The sequence below is a fragment of the Carassius gibelio genome, chromosome B9 (genome assembly GCF_023724105.1).
Source record: "Carassius gibelio isolate Cgi1373 ecotype wild population from Czech Republic chromosome B9, carGib1.2-hapl.c, whole genome shotgun sequence".
Lineage (NCBI taxonomy): Eukaryota > Metazoa > Chordata > Actinopteri > Cypriniformes > Cyprinidae > Carassius > Carassius gibelio.
Window position 1 is genome coordinate 22,187,954 of NC_068404.1, and position 23,780 is coordinate 22,211,733.

A 23,780-nucleotide genomic window follows, 5' to 3' on the forward strand; every position below is an offset into this window, starting at 1 on the left:
TGTTCTTGCAAATCACAGAAGAGAGCTGCATTAAAGATTGAGTGTTGGATGATTTATTTATGAAGTTCAACACAATGATTCAGTGATCCACTACTCTATGAAAGGGATTCAGTAAATAATGACTTACGTTTTAGTCTGTTCATCACAGAAAACTGTTGTATTGACTTGCTTCTCAGAAGTCAAAATTACTTGTCTTGTTCTTTAATGTTGCTTTTGCCTTTTTAAAAAACAGCAACAAAGACTTTTTAAGGGAAAACACAATATCACACAGGTTTTGAACGGCATGAGTGGGACTAAATAATGACAGAATTGTCATTTTTGAGTGAATTATTTACTTTGACTCTCTTCTAGAGGAGTCTGACCGCGGGTTGATGGTGTACCACAAACTCGAGTCTGCGTGGGTGAACATTATTCTAATGGGATCTGGGCAAAACTCTTTTCCCTTTCTGTGCGTGTGTGTATGTGTGTCTGTGAGTGGGTGGGCGGATGCCATGGCTGCAAGGTGGGCGGAAATTGTGCCTGAAAAGTGCATAAGAAACAAAAGCGATGCATTGCTGACTACCATCATGCAGTCTGTTTGCATTGGAGAGAGAGTGGGAGTAGCAAATGGCCCTTAATCACTTCGCATCTCTTCAGAAAGCTTTGACGTAAGCATCACTGCCGTGTTTTTCTCCATCAGTGCTAATGTGTCGACCTCGTGTCTGAGCACATGTTAGCTGATTGTCGCAGCATCAACTTCAGTTAAATCAAAATGCCTCACCTCGTGCTTGCATGTTGAATGATTAATATTACAAACACAACAACATTTCATGGTTGTTTACAACATTATGCTGAGCTTGTCATTGCACTAAATGTGCTTTGGTTTGTAGGCACTGTCTTTGGCAATCATCAGCTATGGGTGGCCATTGCAACACTATCTACAACCATCTTGCAGTTAAAAACAGACTGTTGATGCCACTGAAATTTATCTGATGTGTTGTAAGAATGCAGCAAATGTGTTTGTGTCTTGAAGAGCTTTTAATAGTGCTGTTTTAAAGCCGAATCTATCCCTGGACGTGTGTTGCCAGCCAATCCGTGGGCTGTATTCTGCCCGCTGCTTAATCAGTTGCAGTCTCTACTTATACCTCCCCAATCTGCTGTTACCATGACAATTTACTCTCTCAAAGTGCTGCCAATTTTCTTGCCATTTTGAGCTTTCTCTTTTCCTGTTTTGAGAGCGTTTTCCTCTGAGGTACAGGTTCAAATTAATATCCTCTGAAAGGAAATTGATGAAACTGAATTGCACATTTGAAGTTCGTTTTATTTGCTGTTAAATTATATTTAAGCAATTATAGAGAAGAATAGATTTGTAGACTGAATCAATCTTTAATAATGTGCAGTTATGTCTTTGGATTGTCTAGCTGTTGATATAATGTATGCATTTTCTAACGCTCTTTTCTAACTGAAACGACAAGTGATAAGGAGTGATTTAAAAAAAAAAATGGAGTTCTTGTCTTAATAAGCTGTGATTGCTGGAAGCATTGAGCAACAGGATATTTAATCTGTCATTTGGTTTTTAGTACTTAATATCGTTGTGCTGGTTATCTCTACCCACAGTGAAATCTCTTTAAGGAATCTCTTTTAATCTCTTTAATATTAAACATCAGACATATTTTTGATTGGCTGTGATTGTCACATTGAGCATTTTTTGCTTCATTTTTTGCTTTAAGTATATAGCACTATAAATGTTTCTGTCTGCTTAGGAAAATGAGTAAGACATAAAAGCAGCAGTAATGAGACATTGTAATATTTGGGGCTATACTGAAGTGCTAATTTTTGTCTGTAAGGATTATTTTGCTTTATTTGGCCACATACACTGCCATTGATATATTTGGGGATAGTAAGATCTTGTTTAAAATAAATAAATTATTAATTGATTAACAGGGTTATATTTAATTGATCCAAAGTGACAATAAAGACATGTATAATGGTACAAAAGATTTGTATCTCAAATGAATGCTGTTTAATCAACTTTCCATTTATCAAACAAATCTGAAAAAGTCACAGTCACAAAAATATTAAACAGCACGTTTGTTTTCAGCTAGGGGTAGACCGATTATCAGCCCAGCTAATTATAAACGCAGATATTAGGCATTTTTATGGTTAACCGTTTCTTTCATTATCAAAACCGATTTGCAGATAAATTAAAGAGCTTTAAAAAAAGAGTTCCCTTTCAGTCGGTCACTCTCGACGCCACGTCGGATGACCGACGAATATGGGATATCGCTTCGATAGACCAATCTACTTCGAGTGTAAACTAAACGAGCCAATGCACATTGGCATGCAATTATTGCATCCAGCTGCCGCTAATCACTGCGTGAGTATAAGAGGGCAGCAGGTGCAATGCATACCAGCTTTTCGCTTCGGAGCCGAGCGTTAGTATCGCTCTGCTCAACTGTGTCTGCTGTGAACTACGAGTTCAGCAAGCTCTCGGAAGCTTCGTGTGTTGGCGAGATGGCGCTTCAGCGGCGGTCGTTCCTGTGTCGAGTGGATTACACACTTCAGGTTGCACTACCCCTGTCGTGTTGCAAGCGGCCAATTCCCCTGTGCGCCTCAGCACTAAAAGAGTATTTCCTAAAAGAGCAAATTTCTCTAAAAGAGCTTCACGGGTGCGTCTTTATAAAGACGACGGATCGTCCTTATAAGGATGCCGTTTCACCCGTGCGTTTCTGGGTGCGGTCGTTACCTGGTCACCGCGAGTTCGCTGGGTCGTGCGATGTCCACATTAGTGGTCCAGGAGCACCATCTGTGGCAGGGTCTGGCAGACATGAGGGACACCGACAAGGTCCGGTTTCTCAATGCCCCAGTGTCCCAGACCGGCCTCTTCGGCGACGCAGTCGAGGTCTTGGCCCAGCAAGTCTCGGCTGCCCAGAAGCAGACTGAGGCGATCCGACACATCCTGCCCCGGCGGGCAGCTGCTGCTATCTCCACCCACCCGCCGGCTGCAGTGCCCCAGCCTGCTCGTCGCCGAGGGCAGCCAGCTGCATCCGCCCCTGTTCATGCATCGCATCTGCAGCAGCCTCCAAGTGGTGCCGTTGAGCTGGGCGCAGGCAGGCTGCCCCTCCCGTCCTGGCCCCCGTCAAACTTGGCGGTGAGCAGAAGAGCAAGAGGCCCTGGGACGGGTGACCCAGAGAGAGGTAGCTGCTTTCTGGGGGATGGTGAAGGCACCTCTCCCTCGCCTGGAGGAGGGCCAGGCGGAGAATCTGGAAATCTCGACAGGAGAGTAGTTTCCTCCCTCTCTGGGTCCCAGGAGGGCACGGAGAGTTGCGGACGGCCAAGCACCGGACCTCACTCATCCTCCTCCTTCGCCAGATGGCAGCAGCGGGCGGTTCGAGAGCGTCAACAAAGGCCCTACTCACGCACCCTCTGCCAACCTGTGGAACCAGGTGAGCCCTGCACCCCACACTCGCACCACACTCCGGCCTGCTCACAAGCCGCCCGAGTTGGGTCCCTGTGTTCCACCGCGCTGCCCCACTGCGGGTACGGCTGTGGTTCCGCTGGTCCCGCTTGTACGGTTCTTAGGCGCCTGGTCAGCGCTACCCAGCCAGTCTCGCTGTCTTCTTCGAACCATCAGCCTCGGCTATGCGATTCAGATCGCCTGGCTTCCCCCCAAGCTCTGCGGTGTCCGCTACACTACAGTGAAAGCGTCCGATGCCCCTGTCTTGCGGAAGGAGATCGCAGTCCTACTGGCGAAGGCCGCGATAGAGCCGGTACCCAAGAAAAGCGGTGGGTTATGACCGATCTTGGATCTGCGAGTTTTGAATCGGGCCCTCCATCGGCTACAGTTCAAAATGTTGACACAGAAACGCATTTTCAGGTGCGTCCGTCCCCAAGATTGGTTTGCAGCGATCAACCTGAAGGACGTGTACTTTCATGTGTCCATACTTCCGCGCCACAGACCTTTTCTGCGGTTTGCGTTTGAAGGACTAGCATATCAGTACAAGGTCCTGCCCTTCCGGCTGTCCCAGTCTCCCTGTGTCTTCACGGAAGTCACGGAGGCAGCTCTCGTTCCTCTCAGAGAGCAGAGTGTTCGCATTCTCAACTACTTAGACGATTGGCTGATACTAGCACAGTCTCGAGATCAGTTGTGCGAGCACAGGGATGTGGTGCTCTGGCACCTGAGCCTGTTGGGCCTTCAGGTCAGCTGGGAAAAGAGCAAACTCTCACCATTGCAGAGGATCTCTTTTCTCGGTATGGAGTTGGATTCGGTCGAACAAACAGCACGCCTTACAGAGGAACGTGCGCGGTCAGTGCTAGCCTGCTTGAATACGTTCAAGAGCAGGACAGCGGTCCCACTGAAACTCTTTCAGAGGCTCCTGGGGCATATGGTGGCCACAGCGGCACTTACACCGCTCGGCCTATTACATATGAGACCGCTCCAGCACTGGCTTTATGGCCGAGTCCTGAGGTGGGCGTGGAAGCGCGGCACTCACCGGGTCCAAGTTACACCGGCCTGTCGCCAAACCCTCACTCCGTGGTCAGATCTGACATTCCTATGGGCAGGGGTGCCCCTAGAGCAGATCTCCAGGCATGCTGTGGTTTACACGCATGCCTCCACCACCGCCGGGGGGGCCACGTACAACGGGCATGCAGTCTCAGGGGTTTGGACGGGCCCGCAGCTGCAGTGGCACATCAATTGCCTGGAGTTGTTAGCAACGCACCTTTCCTTGAACCGTCTCAAAGGTCTCTTACGAGGCAAGCCTGTGCTGGTCCGATTGGACAACACTGCGACTGTTGCGTACATCAACCGCCAAGGTGGTCTGCGCTCTCGTCGCATCTCGCAACTCGCCCGCCACCTCCTCCTTTGGAGTCAGAAGGTTCTGAGGTCACTTCGTGCCGTTCACATTCCAGGCCTGCTCAGTCGTACAGCCGACGAGCTGTCTTGAGCAATGCTCCCGGGAGAATGGCGACTCCATCCCCTGACGGTCCAGCTGATTTGGAGGCGGTTCAGAGCCGCTCAGGTAGACCTGTTTGCTGCTCCAGAGACCTCTCACTGCCAGGTTTTCTACTCCCTGACCGAGGGAACTCTCGGCACGGACGCACTGGCACACAGCTGGCCGTGGGGCCTACGCAAGTATGCGTTTCCCCCAGTGAGCCTTCTCGCACAGACATTGTGCAAAGTCCGGGAGGACGAGGAGCAAGTCTTGCTAGTAGTGCCATATTGGCCTACTCGGACCTGGTTCCCCAAACTAGTGCTCCTCTCGACAGCCCCTCCTTGGCCAGTTCCTCTGAGAAGGGATTTACTGACTCAGAGATGGGGCACCATTTGGCACCCGCGTCCAGACCTTTGGAAACTCCATGTTTGGTCCCTGGACGGGACGCGGAGGTTCTAGGTGACCTACCCCAAGAGGTAGTTAACACCATCACTTCGGCAAGAGCACCGTCTACGAGACACGCCTATGCCTTGAAGTGGAACCTGTTCGTTGAGTGGTGTTCTTCTCGCCGAGAAGACCCCCGAAGATGCCCGATTACGGTCGTGCTATCCTTTCTGCAGCAAGGGTTGGAGCGAAGGCTTTCTCCCTCCACCCTCAAAGTCCAGGTTGCCGCTATTGCTGCGTACCATGACCCTGTGAACGGAAGTCTTTGGGTAAGCATGACCTCATCATCAGGTTCCTTAGAGGGGCCAGGAGGTTAAATCCATCCCGGCCCCCCTGTATACCCTCTTGGGACCTGTCTCTAGTGCTTAAATCACTACAGCAGGCCCCATTCGAGCCTTTGCATTCAGTTAAGCTAAAGTTTCTTTCATTGAAAACTGTGCTCCTGCTTGCACTGGCCTCCATCAAGAGGGTAGGGGACCTGCATGCATTTTCGGTCGACGATTCGTGCCTAGAGTTCGGGCCGGCTGACTCCCAGGTAATCCTGAGGCCCCGGCCTGGCTACGTGCCCAAGGTTCCCGCTACACCCTTCAAAGATCAAGTGGTGAACCTGCAAGCGCTGCCCCTGGAGGAGGCAGACCCAGCCCTGGCTTTGCTTTGTCCTGTTCGAGCATTAAGGTGCTACGTGGACCGGACGCAAAGCTTCAGGACCTCAGACCAGCTCTTTGTCTGTTACGGAGGCCGGCAGAAGGGGAATGCCATCTCTAAGCAGAGGATGGCCCACTGGATTGTGGATGCCATAACCCTGGCTTATCAGGCTCAGGATGTGCCCTGCCCGTTCAGGTTGCGAGCTCACTCAACTAGAAGTGTTGCATCCTCCTGGGCGCTGGCTCGTGGCGCCTCGCTGACAGATATTTGTAGAGCTGCGGGCTGGGCGACCCCTAACACGTTCGCTAGGTTCTATAGCCTTCGTGTAGAGCCGGTATCCTCCTGTGTTCTCACCTCAAACGGGTAGTGGCACTGAGAGGCCCCGGTTAGTGTCGGCTTGCTAAAACTGCTCCAGAGTGTCCGTACTGTAGACCCTGTTGAGATCCTCCATCACCCTAGGCAGCTGGACGCGGCGGAACATCCGGCGCCAGGCCTTCATGATGAATCCGTGAGAACCATGGAAGGCTGGGCTCCATATTGAGACCTAAGCGGTACTCGTATGTGTATAGTCCACGGTATAGCCTTAGAGCCTGTGTTTCCCCGGCAGACTTCTGCCTTCCCAAGAGGGTTTTAATCACCTCAAATTTCTCCGTATACTCCTAAACGGATGCTATATGTGTATTTGCCTCCGAGACCTCCTTCGGGAAGGATGGGGCTTCCGCAGCGTCCCGGCTCCAAGCGGACCGGGTACGTTTTCCCAGTGTTATCCAATCTCACCCAGTGAGGTAGTGCTTTGACAATGGTGAGTGGAGCTACTTGTTCTGAGCCCCGGCCTACACCTAATAGGGGCGCAGGCGGCTCGCACAGGGCACTGGAAGGGGCAGCACCCATGGCGCTTTGATAGGGATCCCATATTCGTCGGTCATCCGACGTGGCGTCGAGAGTGACCGACTGAAAGGGAACGTCTCGGTTACGTATGGTAACCCTCGTTCCCTGAAGGAGGGAACGGAGACGCCACGTCCCGTCGCCATGGTTGCTGTACCGCCGCTGAGCTGCCGGGTTCCCGGCTCGGCTCCTCAGCGAAAAACTGGTATGCATTGCACCTGCTGCCCTCTTATACTCACGCAGTGATCAGCGGCAGCTGGATGCAATTATTGCATGCCAATGTGCATTGGCTCGTTTAGTTTACACTCGAAGTAGATTGGTCTATCGAAGCGATATCCCATATTCGTCGGCCATCCGACGTGGTGTCTCCGTTCCCTCCTTCAGGGAACGAGGTTTACCATACGTAACCGAGACGTTTTTGTCATATCCTTTGTTATTCTTAATTTTGACATTCATTTTCATTTTTACACCAGAATTTTTTTTTAAATAGTGATTATTGGTTTATTTGATATTATTGACATCTGCCCTAAAAAGACATATCCCCCTATTTTCAGTGTTGATATTAAGATTAGAGCTGTAATCGGGCCTTAAAAGTTAGGCCCGACAGGACCCGAGCCCGACAAGTACATTTTGATTGACAGCTTTTTTAAAGCCCGAACCCGTTTACAGCCCGACATTATTCAAATGTGCGCACGCACACAGCTCTTTTGCCTTTTGTCAACAATGAGTAATTTATTCATGTTTTAACATAATTTACTCATAACTAGACCACTTGGAAGTTGGAATAAAGAAATAAAATAAGTCCTCTGTAACATCGTAACATCTCAGCATTCTAGACATATGGGCTCATTTAACCTATAAATAGACCAACGCACCAATAAAAACGAGTCATTAAAAAAAATTTAAATTAAGATAAATTTTAAATTAAGATGGGTATTTGGCAATAACGAAATTAAGATAAAGGCTCCGCCGGATTTGCTTCATTTTATAAAAGAATAATGCCAACATTAGCATAAATACTCTGTCAACATTATGCATTTAAGACTCAATGAATATTTAGTTATCATTTGTAAAACCTTTAATCACAGAGATTAGGCTAGGTCTACATGTTTTTGTGGAGGAAAATGATTGAATCCACTGTAGATGTCTTCAGCGTGTTCCTGCGCTCACTGATGGTGCGTCATTATTCACTCATTATTCTCATTATAGACATGGTCAAAACTTTTCCACACCTCGCTCAGAGTTTGCTTTAGTTGCTGGTGCCTTCTGGTGCAACCAAAACGTAATCACCAGAGGCAAGCCTCCATTACACCTGCTCAGCATTAATTTTCGCATCTTTCTCGCGCTAATCGAAACACAGCGCGAGAAAGATGAACCCGACGGGTCCCGATGGGTCCCGTCGGGTTCAGGCAAAGATCTTCAGCTCTAATTAAGATTTTTTTTAGCACCAAATCAGCATGTGTACGATCATGTGACACTGGCTTTTTCAAACCATTAGATTTATTTTACTAACACCAATAAAGACCAATGCCAATGCCGATATCTTGGAAAGCAGGGGGCCCATAGACGATATAAAGCCGATATACTTTTTCTTTTATACTTTCTATTTCCAATAGGCCTAATATAAAATAAATAGTTTTAATACTTTCTGTAAACATTCTTTTCTTTGTTTAAACGTTCTATCTGATTATTAAACAGACTTCTTTCCCTGTAAAAGTCCTGCCTTGGGACACATCGGCCAAGCAGAAAAACTTACCGGCTAATGCCGATAATTGAAAAATGCCAAATATCGGCCAATATATCTGCCTTGGAAATATATCGGTCGACCACTAATAAAGACCCTAAAGGGATAGTTTACCCATCCATCCATCCATCCATCCATCATCTTCCGCTTATCCTGGGGCCGGGTCGTGGGGGCAACAGTCTAAGCAGAGACGCCCAGACTTCCCTCTCTCTAGCCACTTCCTCCAGCTCTTTCGTGGGAACCCCGAGGTGTTCCCAGGCCAGCCAGGAGACATAGTCCCTCCAGCGTGTCCTAGGTCTCCCCGGGGCCTCCTCCCGGTGGGATGTGCCTGGAACACCTCCCTGGGAAGGCGTCCAGGAGGCATCCGAAATAGATGCCCGAGCCACCTCAGCTGGCTCCTCTTGATGTGGAGGAGCAACGGCTCTACTCTGAGCTCCTCCCGAGTGACCGAGCTTCTCACCCTATCTCTAAGGGAGTGCCCAGCCACCCTACGGAGAAAGCTCATTTCGGCCGCCTGTATCCGGGATCTTGTTCTTTCGGTCATGACCCACAGCTCGTGACCATAGGTGAGAGTAGGAACGTAGATTGACTGGTAAATCGAGAGCTTTGCCTTACAGCTCAGCTCCTTCTTCACCACGACAGACCGGTACAGCAACCGCATTACTGCAGAAGCTGCACCGATCCGTTTGTCAATCTCCCGTTCCATCCTTCCCTCACTCGTTAACAAGACCCCAAGATACCTGAACTCCTCCTCTTGAGGCAGGAGCTCTTTACCAACCTGAAGTGGGCAATCCCCGCTTTTATGACAGAGAACCATGGCCTCGGACTTGGAGGTGCTGATTCTCATCCCAGCCGCTTCACACTCAGCTGTAAACTGTCCCAGTGCACGCTGAAGGTCCTGGTCTGAGGAGGCCAACACAACAACATCATCCGCAAAAAGCAGCGACGAAATCGTATGGTCCCCAAACCGGACACTCTCCGGCCATTGGCTGCGCCTAGAAATTCTGTCCATAAAAATTATGAACAGAACCGGTGACAAAGGGCAGCCCTGCTGGAGTCCAACAGGTCTGATTTACTGCCGGCAATGCGAACCAAGCTCTTGGTCGTACAGGGACTGAATAGCCCTAAGCAGGGGGCCTTCTCCAAATCCACAAAACACATGTGGACTGGTTGGGCACACTCCCATGAACCCTCCAGCACCCTTGAATTTTTTCAACAATTCTTCTCCTCTGCATCACCCTGGTGCCACGGATTTAATCAAAAATATCTTAATTAGTGTTCCAAAGATGAACAAAGTTCCACAGGTTTGGAATGGCATGAGGGTGAGTAATTAATGACATAATTTCCTTTTTTGGGTGAACTAGTCTTTTAATTGTGTGTGTGACAGTGTGTGGGCACCACATGTGTGCACAGCTGTCTTATATTGTGCTCACAATGTAATAAAGTCTCATTCTTACTGACTCGGAGCTCTTTACAGCCCTTAACTGGAATTGTACTGCTGGAATTGTTTGATTTATTAACAAGTGGTCTATTTTAACATAAGAAGTGAAGAAATCATGTCTGGATTGATTCAGAAAATATGTGTGAATATTTGCCCGTGAACTTGCTCATGTGGGCGTGTGTTGATGTGTGTGTATGTATATGTGTCGCACAGAGCAAGTATCAGCGCGGATCGTGCAGGAGGTTACAGCTGAAGCGGTAGCGGTACTGAAGGGAGAGCAGGAGCTGCATCCGGACACTGCCGTCAGGCTGCCATCAGGTAGGCCTGCAGGAGAGCCTCCTGAGATACTGGAGGTTGGCCACACTCAGGCCAGCTCTTAAAGGACTTTATTGCATTGGTGAGACTTGCAGAGATGAGAAGATAAAAATGGAAGGCAGTGGGAACAGTAAGGATTTTATTTATTTGTTTGTTTGTTTTTGAATTCCTCCTCAGAGGTGCTTCCAGAAGGCTGTTAGCAAAGTGTAAAGACACTGGTCACACATATTTGCTGTTTATAATTATATAATTTTGTGTAATGAGTCTTTTACACCGTAAGGTAATAATTCACCTAAAAATTATAATTTAGACCATTTACTGATTCCAAATTAATAATATAAAAAATACTCACTCCAAATTCATATTTCGTTCTTTCTTGGAACATAAATGGAGAAATCTGAATTATGTACAGTTTGTGCATGTATGTTCACTACTGTTCAAGTGTTTGGGGCCTGTAAAATTTTTAATAAATTCATGCTTTTATTCAGCAAGGATTAATTATAGAGACATGAATGATATTAGAATTACTTTTCAAGGATCACGTTGACACTGAAGACTAAAGCAATGGATGCTGAAAATACAGCTTTGCCTTCAAATTACATTTTAAAATATATTAAAGTAGAATTAGTAGTTATTTTAATTTGTAATATGTTATAATATTACTGTTTAACTGTATTTTACTATAACCTTTGTACAGTAGTGTACTGTACTTTGATAGTTACCGGAAACTGTTGCTTTTAAGTTTCAGAAAGGATGCAAAACAAAACCAAAAACAAATTAGACGTATAAGAAAAGTAGTCCAGTTGTCTTGTGCACTACATTGCAAGTCTTCTAAAACTATACAATAGCTTTATGTTATGAACATCAAATAATAACCCTTCATGAATCAGACATCACTACGTAACCTACTGCCTGCTAGAGTATTCAAACTAGTGCATACTGTATGTCAAGAGTTTTAGTTAATTTTAATTTTCAGGTGAACTCTTCCTATAAATGTTTTCATATTTTCATGTTTGTCAAACACAACTTGGAGAGACAGTGCACAAATAAGTTTTATTTTTGCTTCTCTATCTCTGTGGTATGTGAACATTGTTGTTATATGTGTCCGTTCCTCTGTATGAAAACTGAGCAAAGCTGTGGAAAGCATCAGCAGGGCACTTGTGTTTCCTTTATAATGGCATATCTGCCCTGACAGCTGGTTTGTCCCAGCTCCTCTCTGCTTGATTTCTGTACCCACTCACCCCTGGCTATCTGTGTGTGTGTGTGTGTGTGTGTGCCAACACAGGGCATTAGGGTGAACCTTTAGCCCTCTCTGTGTTTAACGGCTGCCTGGTCATAGTAAAAGTGCACTTTTGTTTAATGGTTTCTGTTTGTGCTGCATGTCTTTTGTGCGGTGGTTTTATCTGAGGTTTCTTGGTTTAGAACTTTTTTTGTGAGCATGTGTTGCTATCCTTTGTCAGTTTCAGTGTTTTGACAGTGACTTTATAAGGACTGTGCAGTATGCTGGTGACATTAGGTAGTTAATTTACTTATTGAAGAGCTGTATGTGATGATACATAGTTGTTCACGTCATATATGGCATGAACGAACTGGAGGTTATAATTTTTTCCCCATTACAAATTCAGTTCAAAATGTTTAGATGCTTCATTCTTAGACTTCAACGAAAAAGGAAAAATGAAATAAAATCTATAGCTCTTAGTTTCCACCTGCTGTGCTGGAATTAATCAGCAAAATGAGATAATGATTTCTGCACTAACATGCTTGATGTTGAGTCAGTCTGTCAGAAGAGCTCAAAGGATTAGAGACTGCAAAGTATTCAGCGTACCAATCCTGAGCCCTGACTTCTCTCTGCTCAGCATATCCTTAGAAATATCTCTCTCGCACACGCAGACCCATTTATTTCTTTTGGGTGAGTGGGGGGATTTTTACATTCAAATCTATTGTTATTAAACTGCTTGCTGCTTGGAGTCCCTTAAGTTAATACAAGCTAATTGCATTTTAAGATACAATTTCATCCCTTCGTTAATCTATTTTTCCTTGTGAAAACATGCCCACTGTGTTTTACAGGGTTCATTTGTCTTGCGTGGGCATTTACAGAAATTTAGCATACTTAAAATTAAGAAATCAGAGCTGGCTTGCATTTCCTGATCTAGTTCCCTCTACTTCTCATCATCATTACCTGTCTGTTCTTTACGATAGTTAAAGGTAAAAAAAGACCAAAACTCATATTTGTAGACTCATATTCCAAAACCTTGCTTACTTTATGTACAATAACCTTTTTAAAAATTGGCCCCATTTCTCAGCAGCAATTACTTCAATCCTCACTGCCACATGGTCCTTCAGAAATCATTCTAATGATTATTAATGTTGAAAACAGGTGCGCTGCTTAATACTTTTGTGGATATTATTATACATTTAGCATTTATTTACAATTTAAACCTTTTACAATATTATAATTATTATTTAATTATTATTATTATTATTAATTTTTTTCTGTGACCTTTGAGCAATTTAATGCATCTTTACGGAATAAAAATATTAAAGACTGACCCCAAACTTTGAATGGAGTTTCTTTTCAGTAGGTCACTATGCTTATGATATAATACTGTATTAAGCATTAGAATGCATAGCACATATATTATTGTTTATTTTATTTTAGTTATAATCAGTATTTCTCTTGCTTTGTCTGCCATCTTGGATAGATGTTTTTCATCTTCTACATAAAGGACAAATGCAACATCTTCTTAGAAGTTTACTTCAAAACTCCTACTGTATGTTGCCTTAAAATTCCTTCTCTGTAGGCAGTTCAGTTAGTTTTATAACAAACCCACAATGGGATGCCTGTTCTGTAAATGTGTTGATCTGATCTTGAACATTGTCTTGATCTCTTCTTCTTTTCTTCTGTTTGTTTGCAGTGGAAGACTCTGCAAACCTGCCGCCCTCACCTCCTCCGTCCCCAGCAGCAGAGCATTTTGGGCCTTTGGACCAAGGTAGGGTCATGCTTCTTGTGTGTATGGAGAGAGGTGAGGTGAGAAACACACGGAAAAAACTTGAACACCATTTTTTCCATGAGTATTCCGGTCACCCTCTGACCCTGGCTTAAATGAAGGTGTTCTAATTGGGGACACCTGCTATTCCCACCACTTCCAGGCTGATTTCACCCTTGTCACAGTGCCCTACAGATGCCCACGCTCCGCTGATTTGTGGGGCCGCTCCAAAGTTTGATGGAGTTGTGTTTGCAGGATCAACTTTGCCTCCTTTGTTGACATCATTCAAGTCGACCTCCTCTTCCTCATCCAGCATCTCCAGCTCTTAAACATGGCCTCATCTTCATCATCGCTAACTCCGGGAGCTTATCTTGATCAGAAACTCACGCCAAAGTGACCTAACCCCTTTCCAGTTCTCTTAACCAATCAAACTCAACCTCTCCTTATATCCCGTCCAACCATGGATCTTAACTCCACTCTGCATGAAAGCCTCGAACCTTGAACTGAATGCTGTGCTGTCTCACCTGCAGCTCATGTTTCCAAGCTGTTGCTGAAACTGTGTGGCATTCAGGTTGTCTGCTCATCCTCTCTCCAAAACCAGATCTGTTGATTGCTCCAAACCTTTCTCAGTTCCTCTGTGCGTCCTTGTCTTTAGTTTGCATGTTGTGTCGTAGATGCTGTTGATGTCGTGGGCTTGTGCTCGTTCGTCATTTTGACTGTGTCTGTCTGTGCTGCCTGTGGTAGGTCAGTGCCATGCTCAGGTCACTTTCTGAAGATACTAAACAAAACATGAATGTCATTGACACAATCACTAAAAGCCTTCAGGAGAAGCTAAGCCAAATGCAGTCATTAAGCGCATACTTAAAGTCATCATGAAATCCAAATGTAATCCATTTAATACATGTTCCTGGTATTATTGTGCAAAACTTTTGTGGCTGATGTGAAGTGTCATCTTGGCCAAAATCTTTTTAATCAGAATTTAAATTTTTACCTGATATACTGTTTTATTTTTTATTTTTTTGTAAAGTGTGGCTATGTATGTATATGTTGACTATTTCATTATATGCACATTTCCACCTATTTTTACGTTGAGTCATTTTAACTTTGCTGTCAGCTATGCTCATTTAAAGTTAAAATTATATACACACTTTATTTTAAGGTGTCATTGTTAGAGTGCTGTTATAGATTGATGTTCTGAGTAATATTAATGAACTACATGTACTTAATATATGGTTAGGATTAGATTAGGATTAGTTGCATGTAATTATGAATAATTTATTGTTGCTATTATAATAGTAAGTTCATGAAATACGTATAACAAGGACACCTTAAAATAGAGTGTTACACTTGAATTTAGTGAATGTTGAATCCGTATCGGTTATAAAATAGCCTGTGAAACTAATATGGCAATGAACAACATTCAATTTATTTAACAGAAGTATGTTAAATGAATGCTGTTTATTTCTTGAGTGTCTTTTTATTTCTATCGGACAATTATCAGTTATGGGCTAGGAGAAAAAAATATTGAATTACTGGCACTCACTTATCAGACATAATTGTACTTTTCGTGCATCCCTATTATTATTTTGCTAGTTATATAATGTTTCACTCAAATATTTCACATGACAAAAGTGAAATTCATGTTGACTTTAAGCAGAAACTTAATATTGATGCAGTTTCATCTGCTTTAGATCTTTCTCACTTCAGACAAACCTCTACAAAGCCATTCGGGATGTTCAGACTCTGGTTATGGCATAGCACCGCTACAGTCACACTTTGTTTCTCGACACTGTGTGTTTGTGTTGTGTGTGTCTGTGTCTTTTTTCGTACACATACTCCTATCTTGTTTTATTTTGTTGACTCTTTTTGAAGCTCCTTATTATCTCTCTCTCTCTCTCTCTGGCTCTCTCTCTATATCTCCTCCCTTCCCTTCTCAATTTTAGCATATTCTTCTTCACCACCTTTTTTACTTTCACTCTTTCACTTGTTCCTTTTTTCCTCCCTTACTTGCTCCACCCTTTCTAGCTTCCTTCCTTTTCCCTCTCTGTCTCTTTGTCTCTGTCTCTTTGTCCAGATTTCCCTGCAGTTCTTTTCCTTGTGTCTATTTGTAGATGTAGGGGATGAGGAGGAAGCAGGTCCTCTCCGCCGCTTCCAAAATTCTCGCGAGAGGTGCAAGTTCCTCGCCCCCTCCATCTCAGTGTCTGTGCCTGAGGATGACCCCTACCACTCTGACGAGGAATACTATGAGCACCCTTTATTCAGCCCAGAGTGGACGCGCTCTGGCTCTCGCCCCCCAGGGCAGGCCGCCGCGTTTAGACAGATTGAAGGTGAACCTCGCATGGTTCCTCTCTGCCATTCTCTCCTCCCCTCCTCTTATTTTTCTCTTTCTTTCCTTCCACTTCTTTCTTTAGCTCAGCATCAACACCTCTCTATCTCTCACTCTCGCTCTCTCTCTGGTCCGCCTCTTCTTGTCTTTTGTCTCCGTTGTGTCGTGCCCACTCTGACCGAAGCGTGTCTTGTGGGGGTGGTATCTGTTTTTGTAGCTTGTTCATTGCAAGTCATTTTGATTTTGCGCAACTTTTGTGCCGTGCAGTAAAAAGACATGAGGGTTTGTGTTTTTAGGCAAAATTCCCGCTGCTATGAAGGAAAAGAGGAAAATCACTGACTCTGAAAATGAAATCCAAATGACTTGCAGCATCAGCAGGACATTTGTGCATGCTGTGCACATTTTTTCCTTTGCCTGTTTGCCGTCTTCTTGTCTACGCATCTGTCCGCCCGTATGTTAGCATGTCTGTCCATTTGTATTTTTGATTGTCCCCCATCAGGCCCGAAATGTACTCATGGGTCTCAACAGGCCTCTCACATTTCTCCAACCTGCTGATGTACACATGCTGTAGATCACAGGAAGACTTTCAGCTCTTCACATGGTGCACCCCCCCCCCCCCCCCCACACACACACACACAAACAGAAGCATCTCTGACCTTACTGCATCAGTGAAGAAATACTTAATCACTTTCAGCACCAAAACGACTTCTTCATTGTGGGTTGCGTTTCCAATTTAACTAGGGTTGGTGATCAAGAACTTAGAAAATAGTAGAACCAATTAATTTTCTTTATTGCTTCTTTTTGGCAAAGCTATGAGCTTGCAATCTAAACTGAATTTGATGAGAATCAGTAGACAATAATGAATCAGTAAAAAACTCCCATTTACATCCAATTCCAAATAAATTGAAATCTGTTGATGAGTTATGTATGGTAATTGCTTGTGAGATTACTGACTAATATGACAACATGTAGTTAAAGCAGTGTTATTTTAGTATTATTGATATACTATTGTGTTATTTAATCATATTTTGAATTAGCTTATTAATTTTATTCATTTAAAAGTTTTGTTACATCATTTGGTCATTTTCATTAGTTTTTTGTATTTCTATTCAGATTTATATTACACATTTTTTATTTGATACTTTTAGTTTTAAAAGTAGGTTGTGTTGCTTCCTTAAAAGTACTAAAATAAACCATTAACCGGATCATTAAATGGAATTAGAATCATTAAATCTCTTAAAACTTTTGACATTGAGTTTGCTGCCAATTAGTCCTCCTCTTCCTTTTTTATCTCCCTCATACACTCTCTATTCTCTCATCCCTCGTTCCACTGCAGCATCCTGCTGAGATATGACCTGGTGTGGTCTGCGTCTCCTTATCTAGCCTGGCTCCCAGCAGAGACTGTTACTGTTCCTTATCTCTCCTTCTCTCTGTCTCCCTCTTTCTCTCTCTGAGAATGAACTACATCATAAGCTTTGTTCTGAGCAAGAATTCTGCATCCCCGTTTTCACATTCATACTGACATCTCAATAACTCCCTGACCGGCATTATTATGTCGCTGTTTGTTTCGTTCAGTCCCAGTTAACAGAGACAATGCAGTTGCACACAGCTCTGTGTGCAAGTCATATTTTCATGTTCAAGAACAAAATTGAACAAATGAAGGACCTGATGTAGACTTTTTGTCATAAACTTTTGAAATAAGCATTACTAATGGGGTACATATTTGGAATTGTATAATCTGGTTCTTTCAAGTTTTTCAAGTTTTTCTTTTTCAGCCTATAGGGGAACCAACCGCAATTGCATATTGTCTGAAAAACTGATTTAAGCACTATCACAGAAGCAAGATTGTTTTTTGTTGAATATCAGCATGATTGTAATGGATGTAGTTAGCAGTTCTGAAAACAAGTTTCATTTTAGCCACAATATGGCCAGTATTTTGTTTCATATTGCTCATATTGCTAACGAAAATTATTCCAAACAAAGCCAAAGTGAAAACAACTGATGCACGTCACAGAGTAAAACAGACAAGCAGAGTGATTAAAACTGATTTAGTCAAATACATTATTAAAAATAGTTCTTTGTAATTGTGAGAAAATAATCAGTTACCTCTGTTTATTTGAAAAAAAAAATCTAAAACAAGTACAGTTTGTGCAGAATCAGATTTTCATTAGTTGATAAAGTAGATATATTGCGAAAGAACAGCTTAAATGCTTTAACAAGAATCTTGTTTGATGTGCATGAAAATCTTCCTTATTCACCTCTATCTTTCACTACTTCATATACTCAAGGTCAGAGAAAACTCCACATATACATTTTACAAAAGTCATAAACTGCATTAGATATGTCCTCATAACTGATAGAGCTGAAAGTGTCCCACCTTTTTATTCCCAAATAACCCAAGTCTGTGTTGTCTATAGTCTTGATGTTTCCACTTGTCTCCCTCTCTATGAAGAAGAAGAGACCATAGAGAGTCTCTCAGCTGCGGAGGAGGAAGAGGAGGAGCCTTCAGAAGCCGCAGCAACAGCAGCAGCTCTAGAGGAAGAGGAGGAGGAGGAAGAGCAGTGGAGTGGGGAGGAGCCTGAGCAGGAACCCCCATCTGAGCTCCTAGAGCGGGCAGAGGTCATAGGCGAGGCCCAGGCTCTGCCCGGCCTGCAGGCTGAGGTTCACACACAGGCAGCTACTGCTGCTGATGAGGCCACTAATGGGAGAGCTGAGGAGGCAGGGGGGCAAGAAAGCCCTGCAGAAGGTGTGTCCATCCTTCTCACAACCTGCATGTTCTCCCATCACAAAAAAAAAAAAAAAAAAAAAAAAAAAAAAAAGCAATGTGAAAGCTTTCTGAGGGAATGTGGGTGGATGGCTCAAATATCTCCTCTATCTGCTGATGCTGCAAGGCAACACAGGCTTGATGGTGACCAGCTTCTGTGGCCAGAGCTGTGTGTCTGTCAATGTCTTTCTACTTAAAGCTTTTCCCAGAGCAGCTGCAATCTGCTAGCTATCTGATTAAGCTTTTTCTGAACTTTACTGCTTGTTCCTCTGTTGATACTACTGCTGCCAGGTCAACTGCTTCCATATATTGTTATCCTTTGCTCAGTTAATTTTGATTTGCCAGCTACATTGCCAGTTTGTGATTTTTTCTGCATGTTCCAACAAAACACCTGTGGGATTCTATGAGAATCCTCTGTTTTTGTGATATTGTGTTATGCTTCATTTTCAAAAGCTTTTGAAAAGCTAAGCTTGTTGATTTAATTTAAATTGTGTTTCATTTTCATTTTTTTTTCAAAGCGTTGTCATTTCACATGGTTTGCATAAGTTTTTTTTTTTTAATTCCTTTTATTATGCAAAATGCAGAACAATTTATTTATTTATTTTTTGCAGAACAATTAAAAACACTGTATTATTTCAGTGGCAATATAAGACAATTATAGCCACTTGTGTATGTATAATATTTGGTTATATGAAAATCACTGTGCATTTTCCATAATCTCTGAATATGTATTTGGCAGAAGTTTTTAAATCAGCTATTCCATTTTGCTGCTGGTGTAATGACGTCAGTATCGTGTTTGGACCACTTCCTTGGATAGTTCATCCTCATTTTCTGGACCTCATCCACTCAACATTAAATGTTCTGGGTCTGCATGCTGGTCATGTCATATCCACGCCATCACTCCATCACTGAATTGGTATGTGTGTCTCATCGGCTGCTGAATTGCATATTTGAAAGTGGACGTTCATTTGACCAAGAGCTTTGCCTGTCTGTGTGGTGGTTGGCCTGGCAAACATGTTGTACTTTGAATTATTAATAATACTATACAGTGCAGACTACTTGAGATTTGCTTTCAGCTGTGAAGATGGAAGCAGAGCGACCAGGCAGTGAAAGGACTGATCCCATTGGCATGGACTTCACTGAATCTGCAATGCATCTAGATGATGAACTCCCATCTTACCAGAGCATTGCCAGAGACACAGATATGCCAGAAAGCCCCTTTGCTGGAACATGCCCCATGGAGGATTTTGGAGTGCCTCCAAGTGACCAGGGTCATGCCAAAGAACCTTGCGAGGCTCCAACTGAAAAGCCTGATGTACAAAGTGGTGCTGTGAAACAGCCTTCAACCGAAACGTGTGACTCCAGCAATATCCATGAGGTCAAACCAGAGCAAATTGAAGACAAACAAATGGAAATAACAACTGGTGACATGAAGGACAAATCTGGGATGTCTGCTTATTTTGAGACCACTACAATTAAGACAGATGCCTCCGGGTCTCAAGGAGAAGGGTATTATGAGCTGAGTGCTAAATCAGAAGAACAGAACGACTCTGTTGGTGACCTACCACTTCCTGAAATCAGTTACAGCACCTTGGCCCAAACGCACTCTTTGGAAGTCCAACCAGATCTTCCGAAAAGTGGCCCAGACACACTACACACTGCTTTACCTGTAGACAGGAGAGATGACTGCAGATTGTCTCCTGGAAAACTGGCACTAGATCAAAGGAGTTACTCTTTAAATATCACCATTGGGGCAATGGATCATGGTGATGCCCAAGGACATCCAAGAAACTTCTCTCCGTTAGCCACTGACATCATGTCTCATACTACTGGGAGCCTTGACGAATCTGCCGATTACCTTCCTGTTACCACTCCCTCACTAGAGAAGCTCCCACAGTTTCCACCACTGATCCTGGAGACAACTGCCTCTACCACAACTCCATCATCTTCACCTCCCCAGGAAACAGCCACTGATGTAAAGACAAGTCCACAGTCAGAGTCTCCAGAATCCCCTGTCCAAGCTAAGAGCTGTTATAAGAATGGCACCGTCATGGCCCCAGACTTGCCTGAAATGTTGGACTTGGCAGGTACTCGATCAAGGTTGACATCTGACAACACTGACCCAGAGATTATGAGAAGAAAGTCTGTCCCTATGGACATGTCTTCTCTAGTAAGTGATTCTTTATCACATTTGTTCAAAGGTGACCAGTGCCAGATGGCTACAAAGAGAGAAATGCAGTTGGAGGAGCAAGGATATTGTGTCTTTAGTGAATACTCTGGTCCCATGCCATCGCCTGCGGATGTGCACAGTCCAATGGACTCATCTTCTCAAATCTTTAACACTGTGATATCAGAGGAGAAGGAAACTGGTCTTATTGCATTTGGACAACAGGAGTGTCCCTCAACTGAAGATCTGAAACCAACAGAGGTTGTTACACCACAGGCAAAACTAGAAGAAGAAAAGCCTAAGTATGAAGAATCCTTTGAAATTGAAAGTAAACCTTCTGAGAAACCTCATGCAGAGACTGAGCAAGAGGAGTCTGATATTTTGAAGACTGAACATTTGGAAGAAACTAAGAGTCCAACTTTACCTGATAATGAGAAAGGACAGTTAGACAAACAAGCTGAAACCTTTATCACGCCGAAGGTGATGGTAACTCTGGAGGAAGCAAAGCCAGATTTTGATACAGGTTTCACACTTGCAGCTGAAACCGAAGCTGAAATAGCTGACTATGAGAGGCAAATTCGCAAATTGGAGATGGAGGACCGACCTTTGAGTGTAGAGGAGGAACGGGAGCTCCAGGAACTCAGGGAGAAAGTGAAGAATAAACCAGACCTTGTGCATCAGGAAGCTTATGAAGAGATAGATGCAGAGGATGCGTACCAGCTCACTGGAGCTGCAAAGGACAGAATTGCTCGGCCCATCAGACCATCCCCAGCATCTTCTGTAGAAAGTGCTACAGATGAGGAAAAAATGCTTGTTAGTGACACTGAAAAACCTAGATCACCACGTGAGAAAGAATCGCTTAAAACAGATCCTAATAGATTATCTCCTGTTGGGTCTTTTGAGAAATATTTTAGAGAGGAGAGACCTTCTGAGCAGGAAGTAAAGCAGAAAGATTCAGTACAGCCCCTCAAAGAGAAAGTTGCTGAGGAGAAGCTTGAGCCAGCTTCTTCCAAGACAGACGAGGCTCCTATTGACACCACAGTAACTCAAGAAGTAGAAGAAGAGGTGGAGCTTGCTGAGGAGCCTGATGAGGTCATGCCAGAACCAAAACCAGCTCTTAATGTGGAAGAGAAGCCAGTGGTGGATACAGCTGAACCAGATGAGGTTGTGGTTGAAAAAGAGGAGGAAAAAGTTGTTGAGAAAGAACAAGTGGAAGTTGAGGAAATCTTGGAAGGGGCAAAAGCTGCAGAAGAAACTGTTGAGCCTAGAGCTGCAATTGAGTCAGTAGTAACAGTGGAAGATGACTTTATTACAGTAGTGCAGACCATTGATGAGAGCGAAGTCTCTGGACACAGTGTACGCTTCTCAGCTCCCCCTGAGGAGGAACATCCACAGCTCCTCCAAGAGGAAGAAGAGGAGGAGGAGTCTGTGGAAATGGCACAGGAAGTTGAGATGGAGGCCCCCAGTTTGGAGGAAGCCATAGATGTTCCAGAGCCCATTGAGCCTCCTGTATGTCCAGTTAAGGAGATAGAAGTACCAGAGAGTGAGGCCCCAACCCAAAGCTATGATGACTACAAAGATGAAACCACCATTGATGATTCCATCTTAGACAGCTCCTGGGTGGATACTCAAGGTGTGATTTTAATATCTGTTCTGCATGAAATTTGCTCTGCAAATGACAAAACCTTTAAGAATGGTCTTGAAATTAACTTGTTTCCTATATTTTTCGGTAACAGTTGTATAATAGTTGGTTTGCCAGTATACAGCAGTACATAATTTTGAGTTTCTGTGAGGGCCATGTTGGATTTCAAGTAAACGCATGTTTACAGCCTGGTATAAGAGTAGTTTGCCTGTTTCACCTCATGTACTCTGTAGATGATGATAAGAGCATGGCCACAGAGAAAATTGAACCTCTACCCAGAGTGATGAGCCCTGTCAAGAAACCACCCACAGAGAAACCAGTGAAACAGAGGGCTAAAGGCACCAGGACCAAAGGACGAATCACCACCCCTGAACGCAAACCTGTTCGCAAAGAGCCTCTACCCATCCAGAAAGATGAGATGAAGAAGAAAAAAGGTTTTTGTTGCTGGAAGTGAATTGTGTATTCTGTTTTGATTTGTTTGTATATTCTGTTTCTTTTTCATTTTGACATTTTCCCTTCACATCTTTTAACAAATTGAATGTTTAAATCTTAATGCTTATTTCCACTTTGCTTAGATGTCATGTATAAAATCTAAATCTTTGTATTATTTTTTGAGACAACAGAATATCAGATTGAAATATACCTATCAAGTACATGGGATTTTACTGTAGTTAGATTTTTCTGAATTTCAATTAAATGTAACCACATTTGATTTTTTCTTTATTGTCTTTGTTAATTTAGTGTTTTAGTGAAACATTATTTGCCTGTATCTATCGTCCTGAGTTGTACTGCTGTTGTGCCTGTCCTTGATTCTGTGTCTCCCTCTTGTAGCTGTGATTAAGAAGGCTGAGCTCACAAAAAAATCTGATATTCAGACATGCTCTCCTTCCCGGAAGAGTGTTTTAAAGGCTACCGTAAGGCACCCTAGACCTACCCAACATCACGCGTGTGTTAAGCGGAAACCCACAGGTGATCTCTGTCACAAGCTTATTGCAATGTGGCTGGCAAACATGGGAATTGGCATGTTGTTTTAAAAGTGATGCTTGTCTATTTGATTTGTTTTTCTTTTTATGTATTTTACATAGCAAATTGTATAAGTTACGCAAGTTGTATGTTCATGCGGTGTTAGTAATGAGGCTCACTGGTGTTTTATTCAATTGTTTTGCTTTTGTTTTCATTTTCTTATAGCTTGACCTTTCTTTCTGTTGTCTGCATGTGTTTTCACAGTTTCCGTGCTTATTCACACTTAATTTTCTTTTCAAAGTGGCACTGCTTATTGAATATTGTGAAAATGTAGTGCATCCAATCACTTTGTGTGTTTGTCTGTGGGTTAATTTGAAAAGATATCCTTTTGACTTAAATGTGTTAGACAATTTATGAGGTGGATCATAGAGTAATCACCATTTCCTCTACATTTGTAACATTTCAGTTCTGTTGTGTACAACATTCAGGGACCAATTGCACTGGTTGCCAGGCAACTGGTGGTTTGAGTGAGCTCTGGGTGCTC

At 43.6% G+C, this 23,780-nt stretch overlaps 1 protein-coding gene across 13 annotated transcripts in view; it reads left to right on the forward strand.

Annotated features, from left to right (window-relative positions):
* Positions 1-23,780, forward strand: part of map2 (microtubule-associated protein 2) — a 99,891-nt gene that overhangs the window by 63,178 nt on the left and 12,933 nt on the right. For 4 of the 13 annotated variants that reach the window (XM_052565142.1, XM_052565141.1, XM_052565144.1 and 1 more), the window contains 7 exons: positions 10,286-10,390; positions 13,303-13,377; positions 15,486-15,701; positions 18,153-18,446; positions 19,541-22,264; positions 22,507-22,707; positions 23,105-23,242. In XM_052565142.1, coding sequence (XP_052421102.1) covers positions 10,286-10,390; positions 13,303-13,377; positions 15,486-15,701; positions 18,153-18,446; positions 19,541-22,264; positions 22,507-22,707; positions 23,105-23,242 — 3,753 coding nt within the window. The remainder of the gene's footprint in view (positions 1-10,285; positions 10,391-13,302; positions 13,378-15,485; positions 15,702-18,152; positions 18,447-19,540; positions 22,265-22,506; positions 22,708-23,104; positions 23,243-23,780) is intronic. The other 9 variants (XM_052565147.1, XM_052565153.1, XM_052565143.1 and 6 more) reach the window with 8 other exon arrangements.